This window comes from Conger conger, chromosome 4 (genome assembly GCF_963514075.1).
Source record: "Conger conger chromosome 4, fConCon1.1, whole genome shotgun sequence".
Classification (NCBI taxonomy): Eukaryota; Metazoa; Chordata; class Actinopteri; order Anguilliformes; family Congridae; genus Conger; species Conger conger.
The window spans coordinates 37,559,909-37,581,466 of record NC_083763.1 but is presented as its reverse complement, the minus strand read 5'-3'; the positions used below and the strand labels follow the sequence as shown (position 1 = coordinate 37,581,466).

The following is a 21,558-nucleotide window of genomic DNA, read 5'->3' as shown; positions in this document are numbered from 1 at the left end:
CGGGGAAAAAGCTATTATTGGTTTAATTTTATGTTCTGAGAAGAGTTTCATGAAAACTGATTTCGGATAAGACGACATGACTTACAGCGGCGTACTTGCAACTGAGAGATTCTGAACCCGCCCGATGTAATGTGCATCTCAGAGAAGGCTATGCGTTGGATGAAAACAATATGAAACAGCTTAACTGTCCGAATTTTTCTCATTCGCAAAAGATCGTGTTATTTATAATCCTGGGATTATCTGAAAACACATTTCATAAAACATTTTGGTGACACGCATTTTCATCAATTGAGTTACATGCTGGAAGCCTTCTTTTAAAAGACATTTACACATTGTTCTTTTTTTCTTTCATGTTCTTTGTATTTTGATCCATTCAATACATATACGCATACACGCTTGGAGAAAGGTTTTTAATTAGTTAACTCGCCGGTCCAGTGTGTCTCTCGTTGGCTCCAGTATGCGAGTAAGTCCCCGTGTGTCTGTAACTTTGATTCTGCTCCTCGCGGTTATCGAGGTGAAGGCTAGTGGGGAGTATTGTCACGGTTGGCACGACTCAGAGGGTACCCGGAGAGAGGGCTTTCAATGTCCGGAGCGATTCGATAGCGACGATGCCATCATCTGCTGTGGACAATGCGAGCTTCGATACTGCTGCACAAACAGCGACGCGCGGCTGGATCAGGGGACGTGTGAGAACGACAAGCAGACCCGCGAGTCAGACTCAGACAGCAAGGAAAACAAAAGTAATGGTGCAGGTAAACGTTTCAAACACCTATATCGGCCTATGTTTCATTTTGTGTCACTGACATGTATCTATACGCTGTTGCACAGCCTTTGTTTTACTTGTAAGTTCCAACATTTTATTTATTGATCTTGATGTAATATATACAACTTTTAGGTTTTTAACTGGTTTGCGAAACTATAGGCTATCCGGCGGGGTGGGGGTATGGCTTTATCGTTTTCTTTAAATGTAGTTTGACGGAGGTACATCATTTTATTTTTTATCCTTGTTATCGAAGGTAAGTGTTGCAGTTTTTGAAAACGAAGAAAATACATTTGCATAACCATACGTTTCAAAACTTAAAGACTAGCTTATCTCCGTTTCAAAACTTTAAAATTCGCGAAGTTATACCCAGATGCTGTTGACAGTGACAGCTGCAGAAGGGAATGTAGACGCCCAAGAAACTGCCCACTCACAAATGGCAACTTATGTTGTGCAGTTTTAAATAGCCACATTTGTTCTAGCTGTAATAACACCCGCGTAATTGGACCTGATGTTCGTCACACTTTATGTCTGCTTGTGTCGATTTTACTTGTGTTTAAATTCATTGATCTGGTTATTAATAAAGGTCTTATTGAAGGTCTTATCATGTTCCTCACCCAAATATTGAGAATACTTTAAAATACTATAATGCATGATTAAATGAATTAATGAATTAATATCACATCCAATGACAATACACAGCTTGAATGTGTGATCAAATGAACAAAGGTTGTTTGAATAGGAAATGGTGAACTACTTGAAAATTGCTGAACCAATTGCTAAAAACTATTTTATAGATAAAACCAAAAGCTTTTTGAAATTCTAGCCTAAAAGATCAAGGCATTTTTAAATACAAATTTTAAGTTTAACACATTAAAATTTTTTTCATTGTGGATCTTGCCCAGTAGTGTGCACACACACATCATTCTTTGTTTGAGGTATCTGTGTGGTGTGTGTACAAGACATGTAGTTGCGTTTTTGAATGTGTGTGCCATATGTACAGTGAGTACCATGATTCATTGGACAGTGACATGTTTTTTGTTATTTTGGTTCTGTGCTCCAAGACTTTGAGTTTGAAAAGATACAATGATGAAGATGAGGTTGAAGTGCAGACTTTTTTTCAGCATTTTTGGGCATCAAAAGACAGTCTGCAGCACATAGACATGGGTATCTTCCCTGGTGATGCTCTGCCAGGCCTGTACTGCAGCCATCTTCAGTTGAGGCTTGTTTTTGAGACTTTTAGCTTTCAGTCTCCTCTTCAGCATTTAAAATGCATGTTCAGTTGGATTCCGATCTGGTAATTGACTTGGCCAGTCAAAGATTTTCCCGTTTTTGGCTGTCAACAGCAGCAGCAGTATGTTTTGGTTTGTTGTACTGTTGCATGATGAAGTGCCGTCCAATAAGTTTGGAGGCATTTGGTTTTATCTGAGCAAATAAAATTTCTGTAGACTTCAGAATTCATTATTCTACTTCTGTCTGCTGTCGCATCATCAATGAAGACAAGTGAACCCATTCCGCAGGCAGCCATACAGGCCCAAGCCATAACATCCCCTCCACGAATAAGGTGGTGTGCTTTGGATCATGGGCATTTCCTTTTTTTTGTCTACACTTTCCTCTTTCCATCACTCTGGTCTGCATCTTGTAGTGTACCCTCTGTAGCCCTGCTAGTGTAGTCTTCTACTGGAGGAAATTCCTTTTAGACAACAGGTGAAGCAGTATTTCATCAAAAAAAAGAAAAAAAAGAACATGTATATCACACAACGCGTATTTATTTCATGTTAAATTATCATAACAATGACTGTTCCCTTTGTGGAGCAAAGAAATTGCCTCTGTTCAAAATCATGTCTGTTATGGCAAATACATTAAAAATACAATATATTTGCTTCACGAGGCATTTATATTTAAATGAGAGACCTCATAAGGCATACAATGCATTGATTGCATATTTGTGGATTTTTAAGTCCACCCGTGAAGCATGCTTCACAAATGTCTTCTAATCATGCACACTCTTGTGGTCATTCTTAACATGATGATTGACCTAAAGTCTTAACCAATCAGAACATCACAGTTCAACTCAGTCGGTACTTGCTCGACAATCTTAATGATCACATCTTAATGATCTCCATCCCTACAAGTCAGATTTTACCATTTGTGACAGGATGACACCATACGTCTCCTTATAATCCTTATAAAATAGGCAGAAATAGGCAGAAACAGGTGAGATAAGCATCCCAGGAGCTTTACATAGGCATATCATTACAATGCTAATTGATGCCATCCAAATTTGCCATGTCCATTGGGTAGTATTCTGGTAGAATTCTGTCAATACTGTTTCCAACATGTAAAACATCATCTTTCTTCGGCCCAAAAAATGATCTTACTGGGTAAAATGGATGCATAAAGTTTACCTCAATCTCCATGTGTTCTTCATCTATTGTAATAGCCAGGCCAATCCAGCAAAATCATCAAACCGCAAACTAAATATCAGATGGTTTAACATGTTGATGTAACAAAATGCCAAAGAAAGATGACATGTCTGGTACTATCAGCATCCTCTGTACCATTAAAGCAGCAAGAACTTTAAGCATAAGCATCTGGGCTGCATTTCCTGATAATGGTGTCTCTTAGTCTTTTACGAAGACTGGAAAGGTATACCTTACTAAAGTTGTGTACTTTACTGTTTCCAGAATTATCCCTAGGCTTAAGGGATAGCTTCTATGTGTGACGTTACTTGGCCCATCGACAACTCTAAGATAAATTATTCACTCCATGCAGTGACGGCTTGACTGCATTATGAGAGAAAATAGTGTTCTTTATGAATAAAATACTACAGGAATACATAAAGATTTTGCATTAATCACAACTGGTGGGAACTTAACTTAAATAGAATTAAAAACTTACAAATGAAATAATCCAACTGTATATATAATTTCTGCCAAATTATTTTTACGGTTTGTGACATCAGATTGTGGTATCACATGTCGTCCCGCTACCAATACGCCTTCTTTGGCATGTCATGTTTTATTTACATTATTTTAATATCTTTGTCATGGTGCCTAAAATAACTTTGCAATCAGGCTTAATTTGCCAGAAGCACCATCACAAACACACCAACACGAAAACAACATAAGCTATGGTGGAAAAAAACAAAGAAAGAAAGAAGCGGTCCCACAGCTTCACAGCAAACAAAATGGAGATATTGTTATAGGATGTGGTGCTGAATAAAGGAACATTCTTTTCCATTTTGGTGTCCAACAAAACAAAGAAAGAACTATGGATAATCATCGCTCCAGCCCACAGAGAGAGTGGGAAATCATCAGTTTATAAATATAATTTAAAAGGCAATAAGGCAACATGTTCAATAAAGTGCAACATGCATCCTTCTTAATGTACATTTTTAGTCTTTGCATGAAAACATTATGCAAAACATTATTATTTTTTTTAAAATTAATATTATTAGCCAACTACAACTGTATAAGTATTCATGTACATATTGCTTAACAGATTGAGATGTGGTGGCCACTAGCGTAGTGGGTAGTGGCCACTAGTGTAGTGAGCTGACAACATCAATAAGGTATAGCTAAGAGTGGTCCCGACTAACCTTACGAAAGTACCACGTACAGAAGGTATACTTAGCTAAGAATGTTTCGGGAAACAAGCTGAAATGTTAAGGCAGAGTTTTATGGTATAACTTATGAAGGACGTAGCATTAAGAAGACTTCGGGAAACGCATCCCTGAAATTTATGGTGTCATCCTGTTACAAATGATAAGACATCCATCTCAACTATCTTCTCAATTGTAGCTCACAGTTATGTACAATATGTGCCCCCTCAGTTGTGCTTGTCTTTTACAATATAACACTTGATTACAACGTTACATAATTTTGTTTATTCAAATATTTATAGGTGATGGATCTTGAGATGACATCATCTGACTGTTAATACATGTGATGAGTACATGACTACTTCTCATTGTATTCTGTTGTGTGTTGATAATTTAAGAGAAGGTGGTTCAATTTAAATGGAATGACCATAGTGATTGGTTGTCAATTTAAACCTGTTTACCAGGCTACCTATATCTGGCTGTGTGATGTGGTCAAAAAGGCCTAGGTCAACAAGTAAAGCGTGGCATTAACTGGTTCGGTTTCCACCAGGGGTGATGGTGGGTTTGCTTCACCAAAAATTCTGGCCTACAGCCGCCACTGTCTTCTACGTATGGTAGACTTTGACCGTATGGTAGACTGCATCCAGGCGAGTGTTTTTCATCTGTTGGGCCGTGTCAGGGGGTTTTCTTCATTATAGAGAGTATTCTCCGCTCATCCACTACGGGTGGTCTTTCTCGGTCTACCAGGTCTTTTGACATAATTGAGTTCACCAGCTGTTTTATTTTTGTTAATAGTTAACCAGACTGTTGACTTGGGCATGCTCAGGTTTTTTGCAATATTCCTGATTGATTGATTTTCATTTGAACAATGTTTAATTGGTGTTTGCAGCAGCATACAACAGTGCAAACACGAGCAATATAAGTCATTTAAATATAAACATGAAAGCAGGCATAGTAGGCTAAAAGTAACTTGACCTTCTAATCTCCAGTAGCCTATAAAATATAAATAGTATTACCTAATAAATTGTACCTCAAATTTTAAGCCTAAATGTAAACCTAAATCCAAAAAAAGAAACATTCAGTCCAAATGTAAACACTGATAAAAAATACCATTGAAACTATAAATATAATAAATAAGTTACCCACATTGTTAGTGTAAATGTAAACAGTAACAACAATGCATCAAACAAGATACAACATAATACAAGATATAGAGACACTGGAAAAGGTTCAAAGAAGGGTTCATGATTAATTAATTCTTAAGTGGAGTTGAATATAAATTCATTAGAACACGTATGTCGAAGCCTATGTTGGAAAGAGCACATCTTCAAAGACCTAGCCGATTTCTTTGGGGAGGCTCACAAATGAAACAATGAACTATAATGGCAAGTTCACGTTCAAGTTACACCTGCAAACATCATGGTAGGCTATAGAAGTGGCATGCCATGTGACTGATGCACTTAATGTGTTTACAAGTTTTTTGCGACGCGTTTAATGTCAGTGGTTGACGTGAACTGTTTTCCCAGTCAGAAGGTGCTAATTCCACACATACTCTGATATGATGTGAATGCAGCATTAGGCTTCCATCCATCCATCCATCCATCCATTATCTTAACCCGCTTATCCTGAACAGGGTCGCAGGGGGGCTGGAGCCTATCCCAGCATACATTGCGCGAAAGGCAGGAATACACCCTGGACAGGTCGCCAGTCCATCGCAGGGCACACACACCATTCACTCACACACTCATACCTACAGGTAATTTAGACTCTCCAATCAGCCTAACCTGCATGTCTTTGGACTGTGGGAGGAAACCGGAGTACCCGGAGGAAACCCACGCAGACACGGGGAGAACATGCAAACTCCGCACAGAGAGGCCCCGGCCGACAGGGATTCGAACCCAGGACCTCCTTGCTGTGAGGCAGCAGTGCTACCCACTGCACCATCCGTGCCGCTATAGCATTAGGCTTACAGCTTTATTAGAAGACTTGAAGCATGGCCACATAATCACTTTGTTTGAGGCTTGTGACACCTTCTTCTGGCTCTGCAAGGGGAAACGTAGCTATAGGCCATTTTCATGATGAAAAATGCTTTATTGTATATACTTGTCTATACAAACTTAATACACTGCCCAAAAAAATGAACGGAACACTTAAGGGACACATCAGATCTTGATGAAAGATTTATTCAAGTTGAAAATCTTTACTGATGTACATTGTATAATCTGTTGAGAACAAAATGACGTAACAACGGTCAAAGGAAACCAAAATCATCAACCCATTGAAGGCTGGATTCAAAATTGCACCGAAAATCAAAGTAAAAAATTGAAATGACAGGCTGATCCAACTTGTGTGAATTTTATCACGGCAACTCATAATGTGACTCAGTAGTGTGTATGGCCCCCACGTGCCTGTACGCACTCCTGACAACATCTGGGCATGCTCCTGATGATTCGGCAGATGGTGTCCTGGGGGATCTCCTCCCAGACATGGATCAGAGCATCAGTGAGCATCAGTGAGCTCCTGGACAGTCTGTGGCGGTACTTGGTGGCGTCGGATGCACCGATACCCCATAGGTGCTCAATTGGATTTAGGTCATGGGAACATGAGGGCCAGTCAATGGCATCAATGCCTTCCTCATCTGGGAACTGCCTACACACTCTGGCCACATCAGGCCGGGCATTGTCCTGCTCGAGGAAGAACCCAGGGCCCACTGCACCAGTGTAAGGTCTGACAATCGGTCTGAGGATTTCATCCCGGTACCTAACAGCAGTCAGGGTACCATTGGCTATGACATGGAGGTCTGTGCGACCATCACTGACCCACCGCTAAACCGGTCATGCTGGATGATGTTACAGGCAGCATAACGTTCACCATGGCATCTCCAGACTCTTTCACGCCTGTTACATGTGCTCAGTGTGAACCTGCTCTCATCTGTGAAGAGAACAGGGCACCAATGGCGGACCTACCAATTCTGGTGGTCTCTCACGAATGCCAATCGAGATGGGCTGTGAGCACAGGTCCCACCAGAGGACATTGGGCCCTCATGCCACCCTCATGGAGTCTGTTTCTGACAGTTTGGTCAGAAACATACACACCAGTAGCCTGCTGGCTCTGGCAGTGCTCCTCCTGTGCCTTCTCGTACAAGGGAGCAGATACGGGTCCTGCTGCTGGGTTGATGCCCTTCTACGGCCCTGTCCAGCTCTCCTTGTGTAACACCTGGTATCTCCTCCACACTCTTGAGACTGTGCTGGGAGACACAGCAAACCTTCTTGTGACCGCACGTATGGATGTGCCATCCTGGAGGAGCTGGACCACCTCATGCTACCAGTAGTGACAAGGACACTAGCAGAACACAAAACTAAAGAATTGTCTGTTTACCTCCTTTTTGAGGTAAAGGCAAAACCATTACCTTTTTGGGGGTTGTCTTGCTTTTGCATCTCCATCGCACCTGTTGTCACTTTCATTTGCAAAAAAAAATGTATTTACAATCACTTCATTCATTCATTCATTATCCTAACCCGCTTATCCTGAACAGGGTCGCAGGGGGGCTGGAGCCTATCCCAGCATACATTGGGCAAAAGGCAGGAATACACCCTGGACAGGTCGCCAGTCCATCGCAGGGCACACACACCATTCACTCACACACTCACACCTACAGGCAATTTTAGACTCTCCAATCAGCCTAACATGCATGTCTTTGGACTGTGGGAGGAAACCGGAGTACCCGGAGGAAACCCACGCAGACACGGGGAGAACATGCAAACTCCGCATAGAGAGGCCCCGGCCGACGGGGATTCGAACCCAGGACCTCCTAGCTGTGAGGCGGCAGTGCTACCCACTGCACCATCCGTGCCGCCATTCATCATATCATGAAATTAGAAAAAACACATCTATTTCTGAATTACCCGCAGAATGAGTGGTCTTGTGTCGGGATCCGTTGGATTTAGGTGTGAGTTGGGGGGTTGGCTTTCAGTGACGCATCATAGTCCAGAATGATTACAAGCGAATGGAAAATTAGAATTAATCTTATTAAATTCCATGTCAACTCCATTATGATCCATAACCATGAAATGTAGACTGACTAGCTAGACTAACTAACCAGAGTACTTACTTGATCATAATCATCTGGTTTCACTTTTCACATCACATTGCAGAGGTATTCATTCATTCAGTTCATTTTATAGGCTAATGCCATTAGCTAGGGGTGCCAACACCTGTTTAAAAGTGGTATGGCAGATTGGAGCCCGCACCTAATCTAATCTAATGCAACTGTACGTTTGCTCACAATTTCTATCAGTGATTATAAAAATAAGTTCTGTTCTTTGTGGTTCATTATTAGAACTTGCTAGCTTGACAAGACTACTGGCTAAAAGGTAACAGTGCTACCATGCAAGACCAGTTGACATTCCACTGGTAATAAAACTTTAATTGATAAAATGAATATTTCAATATTTTGATTTTATACACCCAATTAATAAATTATGCTCCGTAGTTAGCTAGATCCCTACCTCTAGTTAGCTAGCTAAAGTTGTAACAAGGTGGGGTGTCTCGGTGGCGCAGCTTGCAGAGCACTGACCGCATGCTCATTGTGAGCTGCGACGTCAACGGTTCGAATCCGACCGTCTGACAATTTGTCACAGGGTTCAATTCCTGCTCCTGCCAAAAGCCAAGTTTGGCCAGCTCATGTGTTGTGTAGTGGAATACACCTTTAAGAAGGTATGACGTCAGACATAAACTCAATGCATCGGAATGGACATCAGACCATTACATAGTGGAGCTCGCTGCTCCAGAGGGAGGGACTTGGCAGGGTTAGTGGATCGGCGCGCACAACAGCTCACCTTGGTTGTTCTCGGATCCCAGATCCCTTTGGGCCGCTGAGGGATGGGGTGTGGGCGGTGTTTCCCCCCAGCTAACACTAATTGGATTAGATAGGGTACAATTAGCTACCAAATTGGGAGACAAAGGGAAAAATCTGAAAGAGAAATAACAAAACTTTAATTGATAAAAGGTCGCTAGCTAGATGGGTGACAAATGTACTACCTATCACTAGCTAATCGTCTAAATTATGGATTTCCTAGTCCTAGTCTAGCAAAATGATAGATGGGTATCTTTGCAGGCAAGTAACTATTTACATGTGCAACTTTATCTGTTGTTAACTGTTCTACATTGTCATACTATAGTTCTCTCAAAGTACAGAATACTTTATCAAATGGAAACATGGAACGCAAATGTCTAACGTTACCTCAATATCTACACACTACGTTCTTGGTGGAGTTGGCGCTCAAAAAAAGGTGTTTTTGTGGGCGTGACCACTCTTGCTGACTGGATCTATAGACCTACCCATCAATCCTGAGACTCCAATGTGGCTCCAGGGTCGGCTGGGCGCCGGCAATGGTTGAAGCAGTCCAGCAGGGGCCTGGTGAGATGCTTTGCTTCTGGCGCATGTGGTGCAAGCCTTGATGAAGCGTCTGGTGTCGGGGATCAGGGAACTCCACCAGAATTTCCGCTTCAGCACCGCCAAGGTGCGGGTAAAGCCGGGATGGCAGGAAAGGAGGGATGAATGGGCCCATTGCAGCACCTGTGTCCGAGCGGCTGAGGGAACGTATAGGCATAATCTGGGGTTGGGCCTGGGATCGGGTTCCTCCCGTAGAGCCCTCTGGATCACCGACTTGATTTTCCATGTGACGGACCCCACGGTGCAGGAGGCCGGAAGGACCTCACGCTCAAAACAGGTGTTAAATTGGCGAGAAAGGGCGTCAGGCTTAACATTCTTAGAACCCGGGCGGTAGGTGAGTGAGAAGTTGAACCTCGCAAAGAACAGTGCCCATCTGGCCTGTTAGGAGTTCAGCCTCTTGGCTGTCTGGAGGTATGCCAGGTTCTTGTGGTCGGTCCAAACGATGAACGGCTTCTCAGCCCCCTCCAGCCAATGTCTCCATTCCTCCAACGCCAGTTTGACTGCCAGCAGTTCTCGATTTCCGACATCATAATTCCTCTCCGCCGGGGACAGCTTCTTGGAGAAGAAGGCGCAAGGGTGTAGTCGGTTGTCTGCGGCTGCCACCTGAGAGAGCACAGCTCCCACCCTGTGTCGGAAGCATCTGTCTCAACCACAAACTGGCGGGTAGGGTCGGGGTGTACCAGGATGGGAGCGGAAGAGAACAGTCTCTTGACCTTGGTGAAGGCCGTCTCAGCTTCGGGGCTCCACTGGAATGGCATCGCAGTGGATGTGAGCTTGGTTAGAGGGGCGACGACTTGACTGTAGGATCGGATGAACCTTCGGTAGAAGTTGGCGAATCCCAAGAAGCGCTGGAGTTGCTTACGTGAGGTGGGTGTGGGCCAGTCGGTGACCGCCAGAATCTTCTTGGGATCCGCCCTGATCCTCTCAAGGATGAACCCAAGGAACTCAACTGTGTCGGAGTGGAAGACGCACTTCTCCGCCTTGATGAATAATCTGGTCTCAAGGAGTCTCTGTAGCACTTGCCTGACGTGGTTCTCATGATCCTTGGCATTAGTGGAGTAGATTAAGATGTCATCCAGGTAGACGAACACATGGCGGCCCAACAAGTCCCGAAGAACATCATTCACCAGGGCCTGGAACACAGCAGGAGCATTGGTGAGGCCGAATGGCATGACCAGGTATTCAAAGTGTCCGAGAGAGGTGTTGAAGGCGGTCTTCCATTCATCGCCCTCACGGATACGGACCATCAAGGGCAGAGGATACTTGTTCCTCACCGTGATGTTGTTCAGCTCCCTGTAGTTGATGCACGGGCGTAAGGAGCCATCCTTCTTCTGAACAAAGAAGAATCCCGCAGTGAAATAAAGTCCCGTCAGGGCTTTATTCGGGACGAATCCCAGGAGCGTAGTCAAAACAAGCAAAGTCCATACACGTAGATCCAGCCAATAAAACAATAAACAATAAAAAAACACAGTGCTGAGGGAAGAGGTAGTCAGTAGACGTGCAGGGAGGTCCGGTAGCAGGAGAGCTGTCAGCGGGGCAGAAATACAGGCGGGCGGCAGGCAGAGTCGTAGTCGAGGGCGATGTGGAAGTCAAAACCATAAAACAAACAGCGAGGCAAAGGTACAAAAACAGTAGGTGAGGACGTGGTCAAAAACAAGCGATGGTCAACGAAACAGAAAACAGTAACAGTGGTCGATAAACAGGCTTGGATCTTAACGTGTAATCAATAGTTATAATGCTCAAGAGTTGCTTTGACGGACAAGAGGCAGACAATTTTGCAACGAGACAGGTGTAGCCAATTAGTTAGAGAGTGGCAAGGGAATGGAAAACAGGTGCGATGGATGACAAGTTTAACAAGGTAATTAGTAATCGTTAGTAATAAACCTATCCTGCCCTAGCATTAGTAAATTAGTAAATGACATGCATGAGAAATGTAAGGTAACATGAACACATGATTAGTCTGTTAGTTTTACCCAATCTGATCTAGCATTAGTAGTTTTAGTAAATAGACAAATAGAAACAATTAGGGTGTGAGTGACAGAAAGAGAGAGAGAGAAAGCCGGAACGCAAGGTTTGCGGAAAGACATGTAAAAGTGTATGTTTAAACAACGACCAGACTGCGTAACAATAAACATAAATCAAAACATAACACTAAACGAACTAAGACGTAACAAGAAACAAACTAAACAACATGACGAACCTAGACTAACATAATACATGATAAGACAATACTTGACTAAGACAAATGATAAAACATAAAACAGGGCAAGACAGACCTGAAACGTGACAAATCCAGTGGTTTGGATTCCATGTTACCTTGCTAGCTATGACTTTCTCTGTTAAACTGGGTAACATTAGCTTAGTAGGTTAGGCAGTAGACAAATACCTAGCTCTAATGTTAGCTACCTCTGCATGTTGAAAAGACAAAAATGCTGTTGTTGCTGTTGTTGATAAATATTATGCATTATGTGAATGTTCCAGCTGATCAGGATCTTACAACGCAGTGCAGGTTGTGATTTGATCAAATCGTAACATGAGACTGCGAAAAAGAACATGTTCTGTGAATTCATTTAAGAACTAATATATAAGAACACTGACAGCTGAAATGCATGTTTGGTGCAGTTATTGCGGACACATCTAAAGACCGGTGCCAATCCAACACCGAGCAGTAAACTTAATAATCTCTAAATTGTGATTTAGATATCACAATTTATATAGCCTACAAACGTCCCTGCATCTTGTTGTTGTTACCTTTTCTGCACATAGTCAGCTTCAGAGAAGTTTAAATTGACTTAGACATTACAGGATCAAAGATGCCTAGCTGAATTCTGAGGTAATTCCACTGCATTAAGTCAACAGACAAACTGCTTTGATTCCGTGAAGCAGATGGTATTTATTTGCCGGCTGATTTGATTTGATTCAAAACAATGTATGTACCAACACCCTACCAACCACCTAGTAACACCATAGGAACCACCTGGCAACATCTTAGCCGCCACCTAGCAACACCCTAGCCACACATGTAATCACCTAGTAATCCCTTAGCAACCACGTAGCTACACCCTATCAATCATTCAGTTCACCCTAGCATTGGCAGTAGCAGCAATAGTCAACTGGTTTGAGGCAATCACATTCTATTTTCTTTAGGAAATGCACATCTCTAGTTATTATTATTACTAGCAGTAGTAGTGTGTACTGTATATGGAAGGAGATATGCTTTACCCCTAGCCCCATATTTTGTGCATGTGTATTTGCATGCGTGAAACTTTGCATGATACTTGCGGATTGGAGTCAATCATGCAAGCGCATACTTCTCCTCAGTAATTTTCTTTATTAAATAAGACAAATGTGCAAATACGAGCTCATGCGCCTGGTTCCATGAGGTTTCACAAACTAAAAGGTTTTATGTCAACTGCCATTTCAGCATCAGTGCATAGTGCAGTAGATAATATCATGACGATACATGTCAGGAGCTTCTGTTAATGTTTACATCAATCATCAGAATGTGGAACAAATGTGATCTCAGTGATTTCAGCTGTGACATGATCTCCTGGGATTTTCACGCACAACAGTCTCTAGATTTTACTCATAATGGAGCAACAAAACATCCAGTAAGCGGCAGTTCGGCGGATGGAAACATGTGTGGGAAATGTTTTCTTGGCACACTTTGGGCCTGTTAATCCCAATCAATCATCGCTCGATTGCCACAGCCTAATTGAGTACTGTTGCTGACTTAATTGGTGCATCCCTTCATGGCCACAATGTACCCATCTTCTCATGGCTACTTCCAGCATGATAATGCACCATGTCATGTCACAAAGCATAAGTCATCTCAAAGGGGTTTCATGAACATGACAATGAGCTCAGTGTTCTTCAGTGGCCTTCCCACCTTTGGGATGTGGTAGAATGGGAAATTTGCAGCATGAATGTGCAGCTGATAAATCTGCAGAAATTGCATGATGCAATCATGTCAACATAGAACAGAATCTCAAAGGAATGTTTTCAACATCTTGTGGAATTCATGCCACTAGGAATTGAGGCTGTTTTGAGAGGGAAGGGAGGCCCTACCCAGTATTAGTTCCTAATAAAGTACTCATTGAGTGTATAATTATTATCGGAACCTAGCTAAATGCAAGATGAGCCAGGGTGGTTTGAAGCATTATTTTATGTTCAAACATATGGTTTCTGAAAACCACAGGTGCCTAAATTATTGCCATTATTGTAAATAATCTAGCAAAGTGAAATTGGCAGAACAATTTTACTGTAATTTAGTTAATCTCTGTCTCAAGGATATTGTATCATGCAAAATTCCTTTGTCAACCATCAGCATGGGAAAAGCCAAAGAACTGTGGAAAAAAGGCCTGAAACATGAAATGGTTGCAACCTTGCCAGGAAGAAGATGCAATTGCATATTATCCCCATGGACAGTAAGGAAGAAGCGAGGCTATAAATAACCAAAGGGTCGCAGTTTAAGAATTGCAGAGATTGGTTGTGTCTCGGGTTCACCAAGTCTAAAAACATGCAATGGCACCTCCATACCAGCAAACTCTTCGGATGGGTGGCATGAAGACAGCCCTTACTGAGCACAATAAACAAATCCAATCCAATCCAAGCATCTTGAGTTTGCCAAAACTTATTGGAATTATAACTGGAAGAGAGAATTATGACTATGGTCAGATAAGACCAAAATGTAACATTTTAGCCATACACACCATCAACATTTTCTCAGGAAAATTGAATGCATACAGGAATAAGCACCTCATACCTACTGTCAAAAATGGTGGTGGGTCATTCATGTTTTGGAGATGTTTTGCCGCCAGTGGTCCAGGGGAACCATTTAAGGTCAATATCACAATTAATTCAACAAAGTACCTGGGAACATTGGCAGAATATCTGGTTGCCTCTGCTTGGAAGCTAAGTCCTGGTCATAGGTAGATTGTCCATGAGGACAATGACTCCAAGCATACTGTCGTGAGCCACAGACCCCTTGCCGAGCTCAGACCTCACGTTCCCACGAGCAGTACCTCACAATGAGGTGTCTCGGGGACGAACTCAAGTACTCCGAACGTCCTGGAGCCCTGGTAAGTTCTACTGAACTTCCAGCCCAGTCTCGAAGTGAAGGGTGTGATGCAAATCTGGTAATCGATGTCCTGTATTCAATGTATTCCTCTAAAGACTCTTTATCACATATGATTATAGTAAGATATACTTTATTATAATCAATCAAAAGAATAGAGTTATACAGATTACAGTGTACATATCATCTTTTGCAGTTTGCTAATCACATGCAAGTTACATATACCCCTCTTAGCTCTTTCTAAATTACCTTTCCACCACGATGTTTAAAAATCAAGGTACACCCCTCCAATATCCATCCTCCTCTTTGGCCTTTACCTTATCTTATGGCTCCCCCTTCACGGAGATAAAAGCTACTGAACTTCCATTAATACAATGGGTAGGAACACCCCTAAAGTCTACTACTTATTTATATCGTATATAGTATCTTTCTAAAAAATAAAAGACATAAAAATAAAAGGAAACTTATAATGTATTACTTCTATGTATTACTTTTCCTACTTCTACAAGTAATATAGATTATAATTACCACTCATGCCCTAAATATAGCCATCTCGTTTTCTGCGGGATTTGATCCCTCCTCCTTGCTGTTGATGAGCTCTTTGAACAGCTGCATTGGTTTGGGAATCTGGGGCAGGATCAGGACCCAGACTTTCGAAAGACGTGACTTTGCACTTCGTACTTCTCCTGCCTGTTGTCTGGGATGTGCACTGGTATTTCTTCGAACACGTCGGGGGTTTTGCAGTGCAGCTGCAGCATATGCCTCTCCTCACTGACACTGAGGTTAGGGGGGGAGGCTTCAGGTTCTTGCGTGGGTCCAGCAGGAAGGTGTTCTGTAGCGTGGAGGAACCCCGCGTCCCGTCTGTTGGCCTCCAGGTGCAGTTCACGGCTCCAAGCATGTTGTAAAAGCCCTTTAACTCTTTCACCAGCTTTTCTGTATGATGAGGGATGCGCGTGAACACCTCTTCGACATCAGTCCTGCTGTCACAACTCTTGGGCTGAGTCCGCACCGCGTACGTCACTCCTCTCTCCATATCCATATCCTGGAGTGGCGCGCAGAGGGAGCGCGCCACTCCAGCTTGACTGTCTTGCGTTGCTCTCTCTTCAACAGCTCGTAGATATCTTCTGAAGCCAAATTCTGGGATCCTGCTCTAAGGTCTAAAAACTTATTCCTTATATATCTTTTTTGCATACAAAAGTGTACCTTTTTTGATAAGAAATGCCCCCAATATGTCAAGCGGGAAGACATTTATCGCTTATATAACCTGTTTTTTAATGATCATATTAATTATTTCTGTTTTTCCAATTGTCATTTTCTCATACCTCAAAAGAACTGTCCCCAATATTTTATTTCATGGGCCCCTCTGGTTTGGGAATTTCCACCATCTTAATATACGAGTGGAAAAACACTAGCCCTTATGTTGTTTTTAATGAACCTATTCATCACTGGTGTCTGTGTCAGTTTCATAATCTCTCCTTGACTTCCTCCAAACTTTGATCTCATGCAAGCCAGACGTTAAAGCCTGCCACCATCTCAACACCCTCTTCAGGTGCCCCTTTTTGTGGCGCCTTAAGGGATCTACAAAGGACATCCAGCCAATAGCTGAGTGTAAATCATCCGCCATTAATCATTAATTTTCTTTCGGTATTGACATCCCTTCCGTTTTCCTTATTTTTGTTTTTCTTTAGCCAGGCATTGTGCCCCTCCTCTGTAGGGTTGGGGTATTCTCAGTCAGAACTTTAACCTTGCTCCTTAAAACCCTAAATCTAAGTCCCCCGACTTCAGACTCCTCTACTGACAAGTATGGCTGCTCATTCTCTGAACCCCATATTTTTCTTCTTACGGGCGTTCTTACTACCACCTCGATGGCGTGTGCGAGGGGTTAACAATGCATTCCTTTCTAACCCATCCCCCGTCAATCTCTCATCAGGGGGGCCTAGGGCCGGGTCCTCGACAATACATCAAAAAACAACTACCATGTGAACAACCATGATTTAAATCCCATGAAACTGGTCTGAACTGAATAGGGGGTATCCCAAGGACCTCAATGATTCTGAAAAGTTCTGCATGGAGGAATGGTCAAAAATCCATTGACTATTTCCTAAAAATAATAGGAAAAGTCTCCTGGCTATCATCTTTGCCAAGGGTGCACAAATTATTAAACCAGATGTGCCAATAATTGTGGAAATACATTTTTGATTTGAAAAAAGTAAGTAAGACCATTGAATCTATTGAATCATTAATGATGCACAGTACTTTATGTTGGAAAGTAACGTTTATTTCAATATCAGTATTATTTTTTAGTTTATAGTATTTTTTGTGGATATTTATCAAGGATGCCAAACTGGAGCCCACTGTAGATAAAACCCAGGTTTAAAAAGTGGAATGTCTGTGTAGGGACTACAACTTCCACATTCCCACAGGAAAATTCCGCGACGTCCACCACGAATGACGTCTAACTTGGTTCAGCCAATCCCGTAATGGCGGGAGCAATAAACGGTCCCGTATAAGAGCAAGACACGTTCTTGGGACCTCTTTTCTGTTTCTTCTGCTTTTTCTGCTTTCTCTTCTGCTTCTTCTCTTCGACGCACCCTTTTTGGCCATTCGCTTCAGCTCATCTGCTCCGAGACTCGGACAGAGTCTGAATGCTGCACAGCGCACTTCCAGGCCTACGGACACACCCAGTTACCTCACGGTAACTTCGTGGCCTATAGCGAGTGGAAACTAGTGTACGCAGAACGCTACATCAGTTTACCCCTGCAAAGCTCACCAAAGAACAATTGCAACGAACATCCTTCCAGCAACCGAGTGGACCAGATGACAACGCGCGGCTAAGACGCCCCAGCCTGCACATCTCTCCAGGACACACATTCACAGCACCATCGCGTCTTTTGGATCCAATGCGTATGGACTCAATAAGAGAACAAACATTCAGGCATAGCCAGTGTTTAGTTTAGTCTTAACTGTTTTTGTGAATCTGTGTTTCAATATTTACCATCCTACCATTGTAATGTGTTTGGTTAGCTACATATATATGTACGGAATTGATTCGCCGTCTTTTGCGCATATATAGAGTAAAACTACGCAAGTAGTCCCTTCTCACAGCTAACTCTAACTCATTACCACACCCAGAACTCTAGCTTACTCAAGCTAGCTACTCCCACCTTTCCTTTGTTCAAGCGACACGCGCGCTCGCGTGCACCCACACACACACATACACGCCCTAACTTAACCTACTAATTTACCCAACTAAATTTCTGTTCGTTTATCTGTTATGTCTTTGTATGTTTGGTTAATAAATATATTTTATTAAACCCCGGTGTCCGTTTTGGAATCGCATAGACATGAGAGCCAAGTTAAAGCAGTCTTTCGAAGAACTTCCAACCTTCAGGTTATCGGTATGTTTAATCATTAATATTGGTTATTTTAATTAATTAAAATACTAAATTTGTGGTTGGATATTTCTGATAACAGTAATTTTATGAGACTGATTACTTTTCGCAGTTATACTGCTACATAATATTAACTGGCACCCCAGTTTCGTAGAGAGTAAAATACCTACGTTATTTGGCGGCCCGTGTGAGGACCCCCTACATAATTTGGAGCCCGTGCGAGGACCGCTACATCTGATTTCCATTTCAGATTATAGGGGTGCTACAAGTATGCAAAGATGTATGAAGTTAGGATAGTTGGAAGTATTGTGTAAACAAACCAAATCTTTTTAGAAAAGTTGACTAAGGATGTATAGTAACTTCAACAAATCCGAAGTAGAGGGCCCGGGTGAAATTTCTGACATTGGTTTCTGGGTGAGTCTAAATGTTCCAGAAATTGACAAATTGAATATTCCACAAGTGATATCTCAACTAATGTTGTTGTGAAACATTTTTCACAATCAGAAAGTTATGTAAAGTAATGTTATGAAATAATCTAATTTACAAACAAAATGACATAAAAAATACTTTTGGCCAAAAATATCCAAAATTCAAGTAGATAGATGTTTTCTGAGGCCAGATATGAATTTCCCCATAAAATCTTATCCCTAAAGACTAATTTGCAATGATTTACGGCTTTTCTTTACATATTTAGTGCCGCAATGCGTTTGTTTTTGAAACACGGCAACACCAGTAAAACAAAATGGAGAATGAAGCTCAAAAATCTCATCATCTAACATACAGAGAAATACAAAAATCCATGAGGTGTGGTAGTGCAACCTCATGGAATGGCCCTCATGGCTACCATTTTTTATTTGAAATTGTATAGGCGTTTTTTTTTTTTTTTTTGGATTTTTGTATTACATTTTGAAATTATTGACTGGGGTGACTTGGGGTGAAAGGTTGGGGAACCACTGTTTTTGAGAATAAACACCTCATCCTTCCCTGCCTTCTCACTACTTTTACCCCCTCTCTCATTCCCCCACTCCCTTATTTCTCTTATTTCTCCTTCCCTCTGTCTCTCTCTGCAGTGCCTATATATGTGCCCTTCCTGGTCGTGGGTGCTGTGTTTGTATGCTTTGTGTTGCTAGGCTCTGTGGTGGCCATGTGCTGCTGCCGCTGTCTTCGTCCCAAGCAGGAACAGTCCCCAGTGTCCGCGGCTGGGGGCATGGCTGGAGGTGGGCCCGGAGCAGGGCCAGGGCATCTGCCGGAGGCCATCCCCATGATGGCAAGTGCTGGGATGTCCTGTGACTCATCTTCACAGCAGTCTAGCGCAGCTGCCAGCTCTTCTACCCACTCCTCAGTCCAGCCCCTGCCTCTCCTTTGCACACAGGCAGGGTGCTCCCTGTCCCATGATACTGGTGTCTATATTAACATGCCGCCCAATTTCTCCCTGCTGAACTGCCAGCAGGCTGTGCAGATCCTGCACCCCCAGTACATTGGGTACACTATGCATGAGGCCATTGCCCCCAGCCCCACCACTTTTCTCCACCCCTCACAAGGCTACTGGCCCCTCCAGACCCGTTTCCTCCCTCCTGCCAGCATGGCTAGCGAGCCCAAGCACCCCCCTATAACTGTGTGATCCTTCCATCACTTTGGATTGACTTTGGATATTATGGTTGGAGGGATCCTACAATGTCTGAAGATCAGAGGTACAACTTGACTGGTACCCACCTCATCAGGGGTCCCTGTTGCTGTTTTGGACCCCACAATGGCCCAGACCCAACACAACATAGGGGTCCAATATCTGTACATATATGTACCTGTACACTGTGTAATAGATATGCTTGGAATATCTCAGACTCCAGCTATCTGACTGCCTATGTCTCTTTCACCGCTTGTATGTGTGTAGACTGCAATAGTATAAAGGCAAAAGTGGTGTGTTATACTGTGCAGAATCAAAGATGAATGCTTTCTGTCTGTGTGTGTGTGTGTGTGCAGGCGCCTGCATGCAGAACCAGTAATGTGTATTGCAGGAGTACTGTAGTTATGAGAAACAGCAGTATTATGGTCCCCTATAATAAAGTGAACACAGGACACAGGTTGAGCCATCTCTAACATATACACGCACACATTGAATGTATGTATGCTATGGTTTGTTATAGTACAGCTTCCGTACAGTATGCCATCAATAAAGAATGTCTGGCAGCTATTATTTCAAGTTTTTCCAGAAGAACCCCATGAATGTGTCATTTTAGTCATAGGGTGTGTGTATGTGTTTGTGAAAGAAAAGAGAGTGAGGTGATCTGCTGATCCATGTAGGAATTTCATCCCCTTTATATATAATCTCCCCATTTTAGGGTACAAAAAGTAATTGGACAGTTGGCTTCTCAGCTTTTTCAGATTTGTCAGGTTTATTCAATTGCTTGCTTAGTGAAGGTATAAGGCCTAGGTTGTCCAGGCATGTTGAATGCTGATCCCTCCTCCTTTTTTTGATTGGGTGCCTGATCTGGTTTGCCCGATCTGATCTAATGCAGCCCTCAGAACACATCAAATAATTGAGTTTATACAAATCAAAATATGCGTGACTCTTACAATGATTAAATGTTTGTGAATATGTATTTGTTTCCCTCATATCTGGGACCCCATTTATAAATGTTCATATGCATGGATGCAGCTGTATTGCAGGCTCAACAATTCTTTTCAGATTTCTGATAGACTACACGTGCGTTAGATTTTTGGGCACTGTGGTGAGATGCAATGATGTGGGCCATTAACTACAGTAAGCTATTGCATCACGTGCAGTTAACATTAATGAGTGTGTAATCCTTTATGAAAAATAGACTTGTCTAATAACAATTATAACCTTTCTGGATTTAAAACATAAAAGCAGTGATCAGTTTAAATTACATCACATCATAATATTTCATATGCAGAAACAATATACAGAAGGCTTGTAATGATGGCTGTCAATGACAACTCCATTGAAATAAAAGTATTAAGCTATGCAATACTTAAATCAATGATATTAACATTGCTGTAACTATTAAGACATTTGTAAAATTTCACATCATGTCACAATGGTTTGATTCAGCTAAGTGGCTTTTCCCTTTGTTTCTCAAGGTGTTTTGTGTATGCCATCATGTCCTGGTTTCAAATGTCTACATTTGTAAGCATATTTTTTTCATGTCCATCATGTACAAACTTATCTCCAATGTTGGAGGTGGGGATTCAGTTAATTGGTGTCATGACCCTAACTTTGAGACATTTTCTCCCATACTGCACTGTTAT

The 21,558-nt window shown here is 42.3% G+C and overlaps 1 protein-coding gene across 1 annotated transcript; it reads left to right on the top strand.

Moving 5' to 3' along the window:
• Nucleotides 1-457: 457 nt before the first annotated feature.
• Nucleotides 458-19,994, top strand: LOC133126608 (protein shisa-2). The gene is made up of 2 exons (XM_061238952.1): nt 458-752; nt 19,359-19,994. The coding sequence occupies exons 1-2, from the start codon at nt 458-460 to the stop codon at nt 19,907-19,909; spliced, it is 846 nt and encodes a 281-aa protein (XP_061094936.1). The 3' UTR covers nt 19,910-19,994.
• Nucleotides 19,995-21,558: the final 1,564 nt, after the last annotated feature.

What these genes read in the sequence shown, in the direction of transcription:
- LOC133126608 (XM_061238952.1), top strand. Translation starts at nt 458, where the DNA reads ATGCGAGTAAGTCCCCGTGTGTCTGTAACTTTGATTCTGCTCCTCGCG. An exon ending in AAACAAAAGTAATGGTGCAG is followed by an intron (nt 753 to 19,358) that starts GTAAACGTTTCA and finishes CTCTCTCTGCAG; the next exon opens with TGCCTATATATGTGCCCTTC.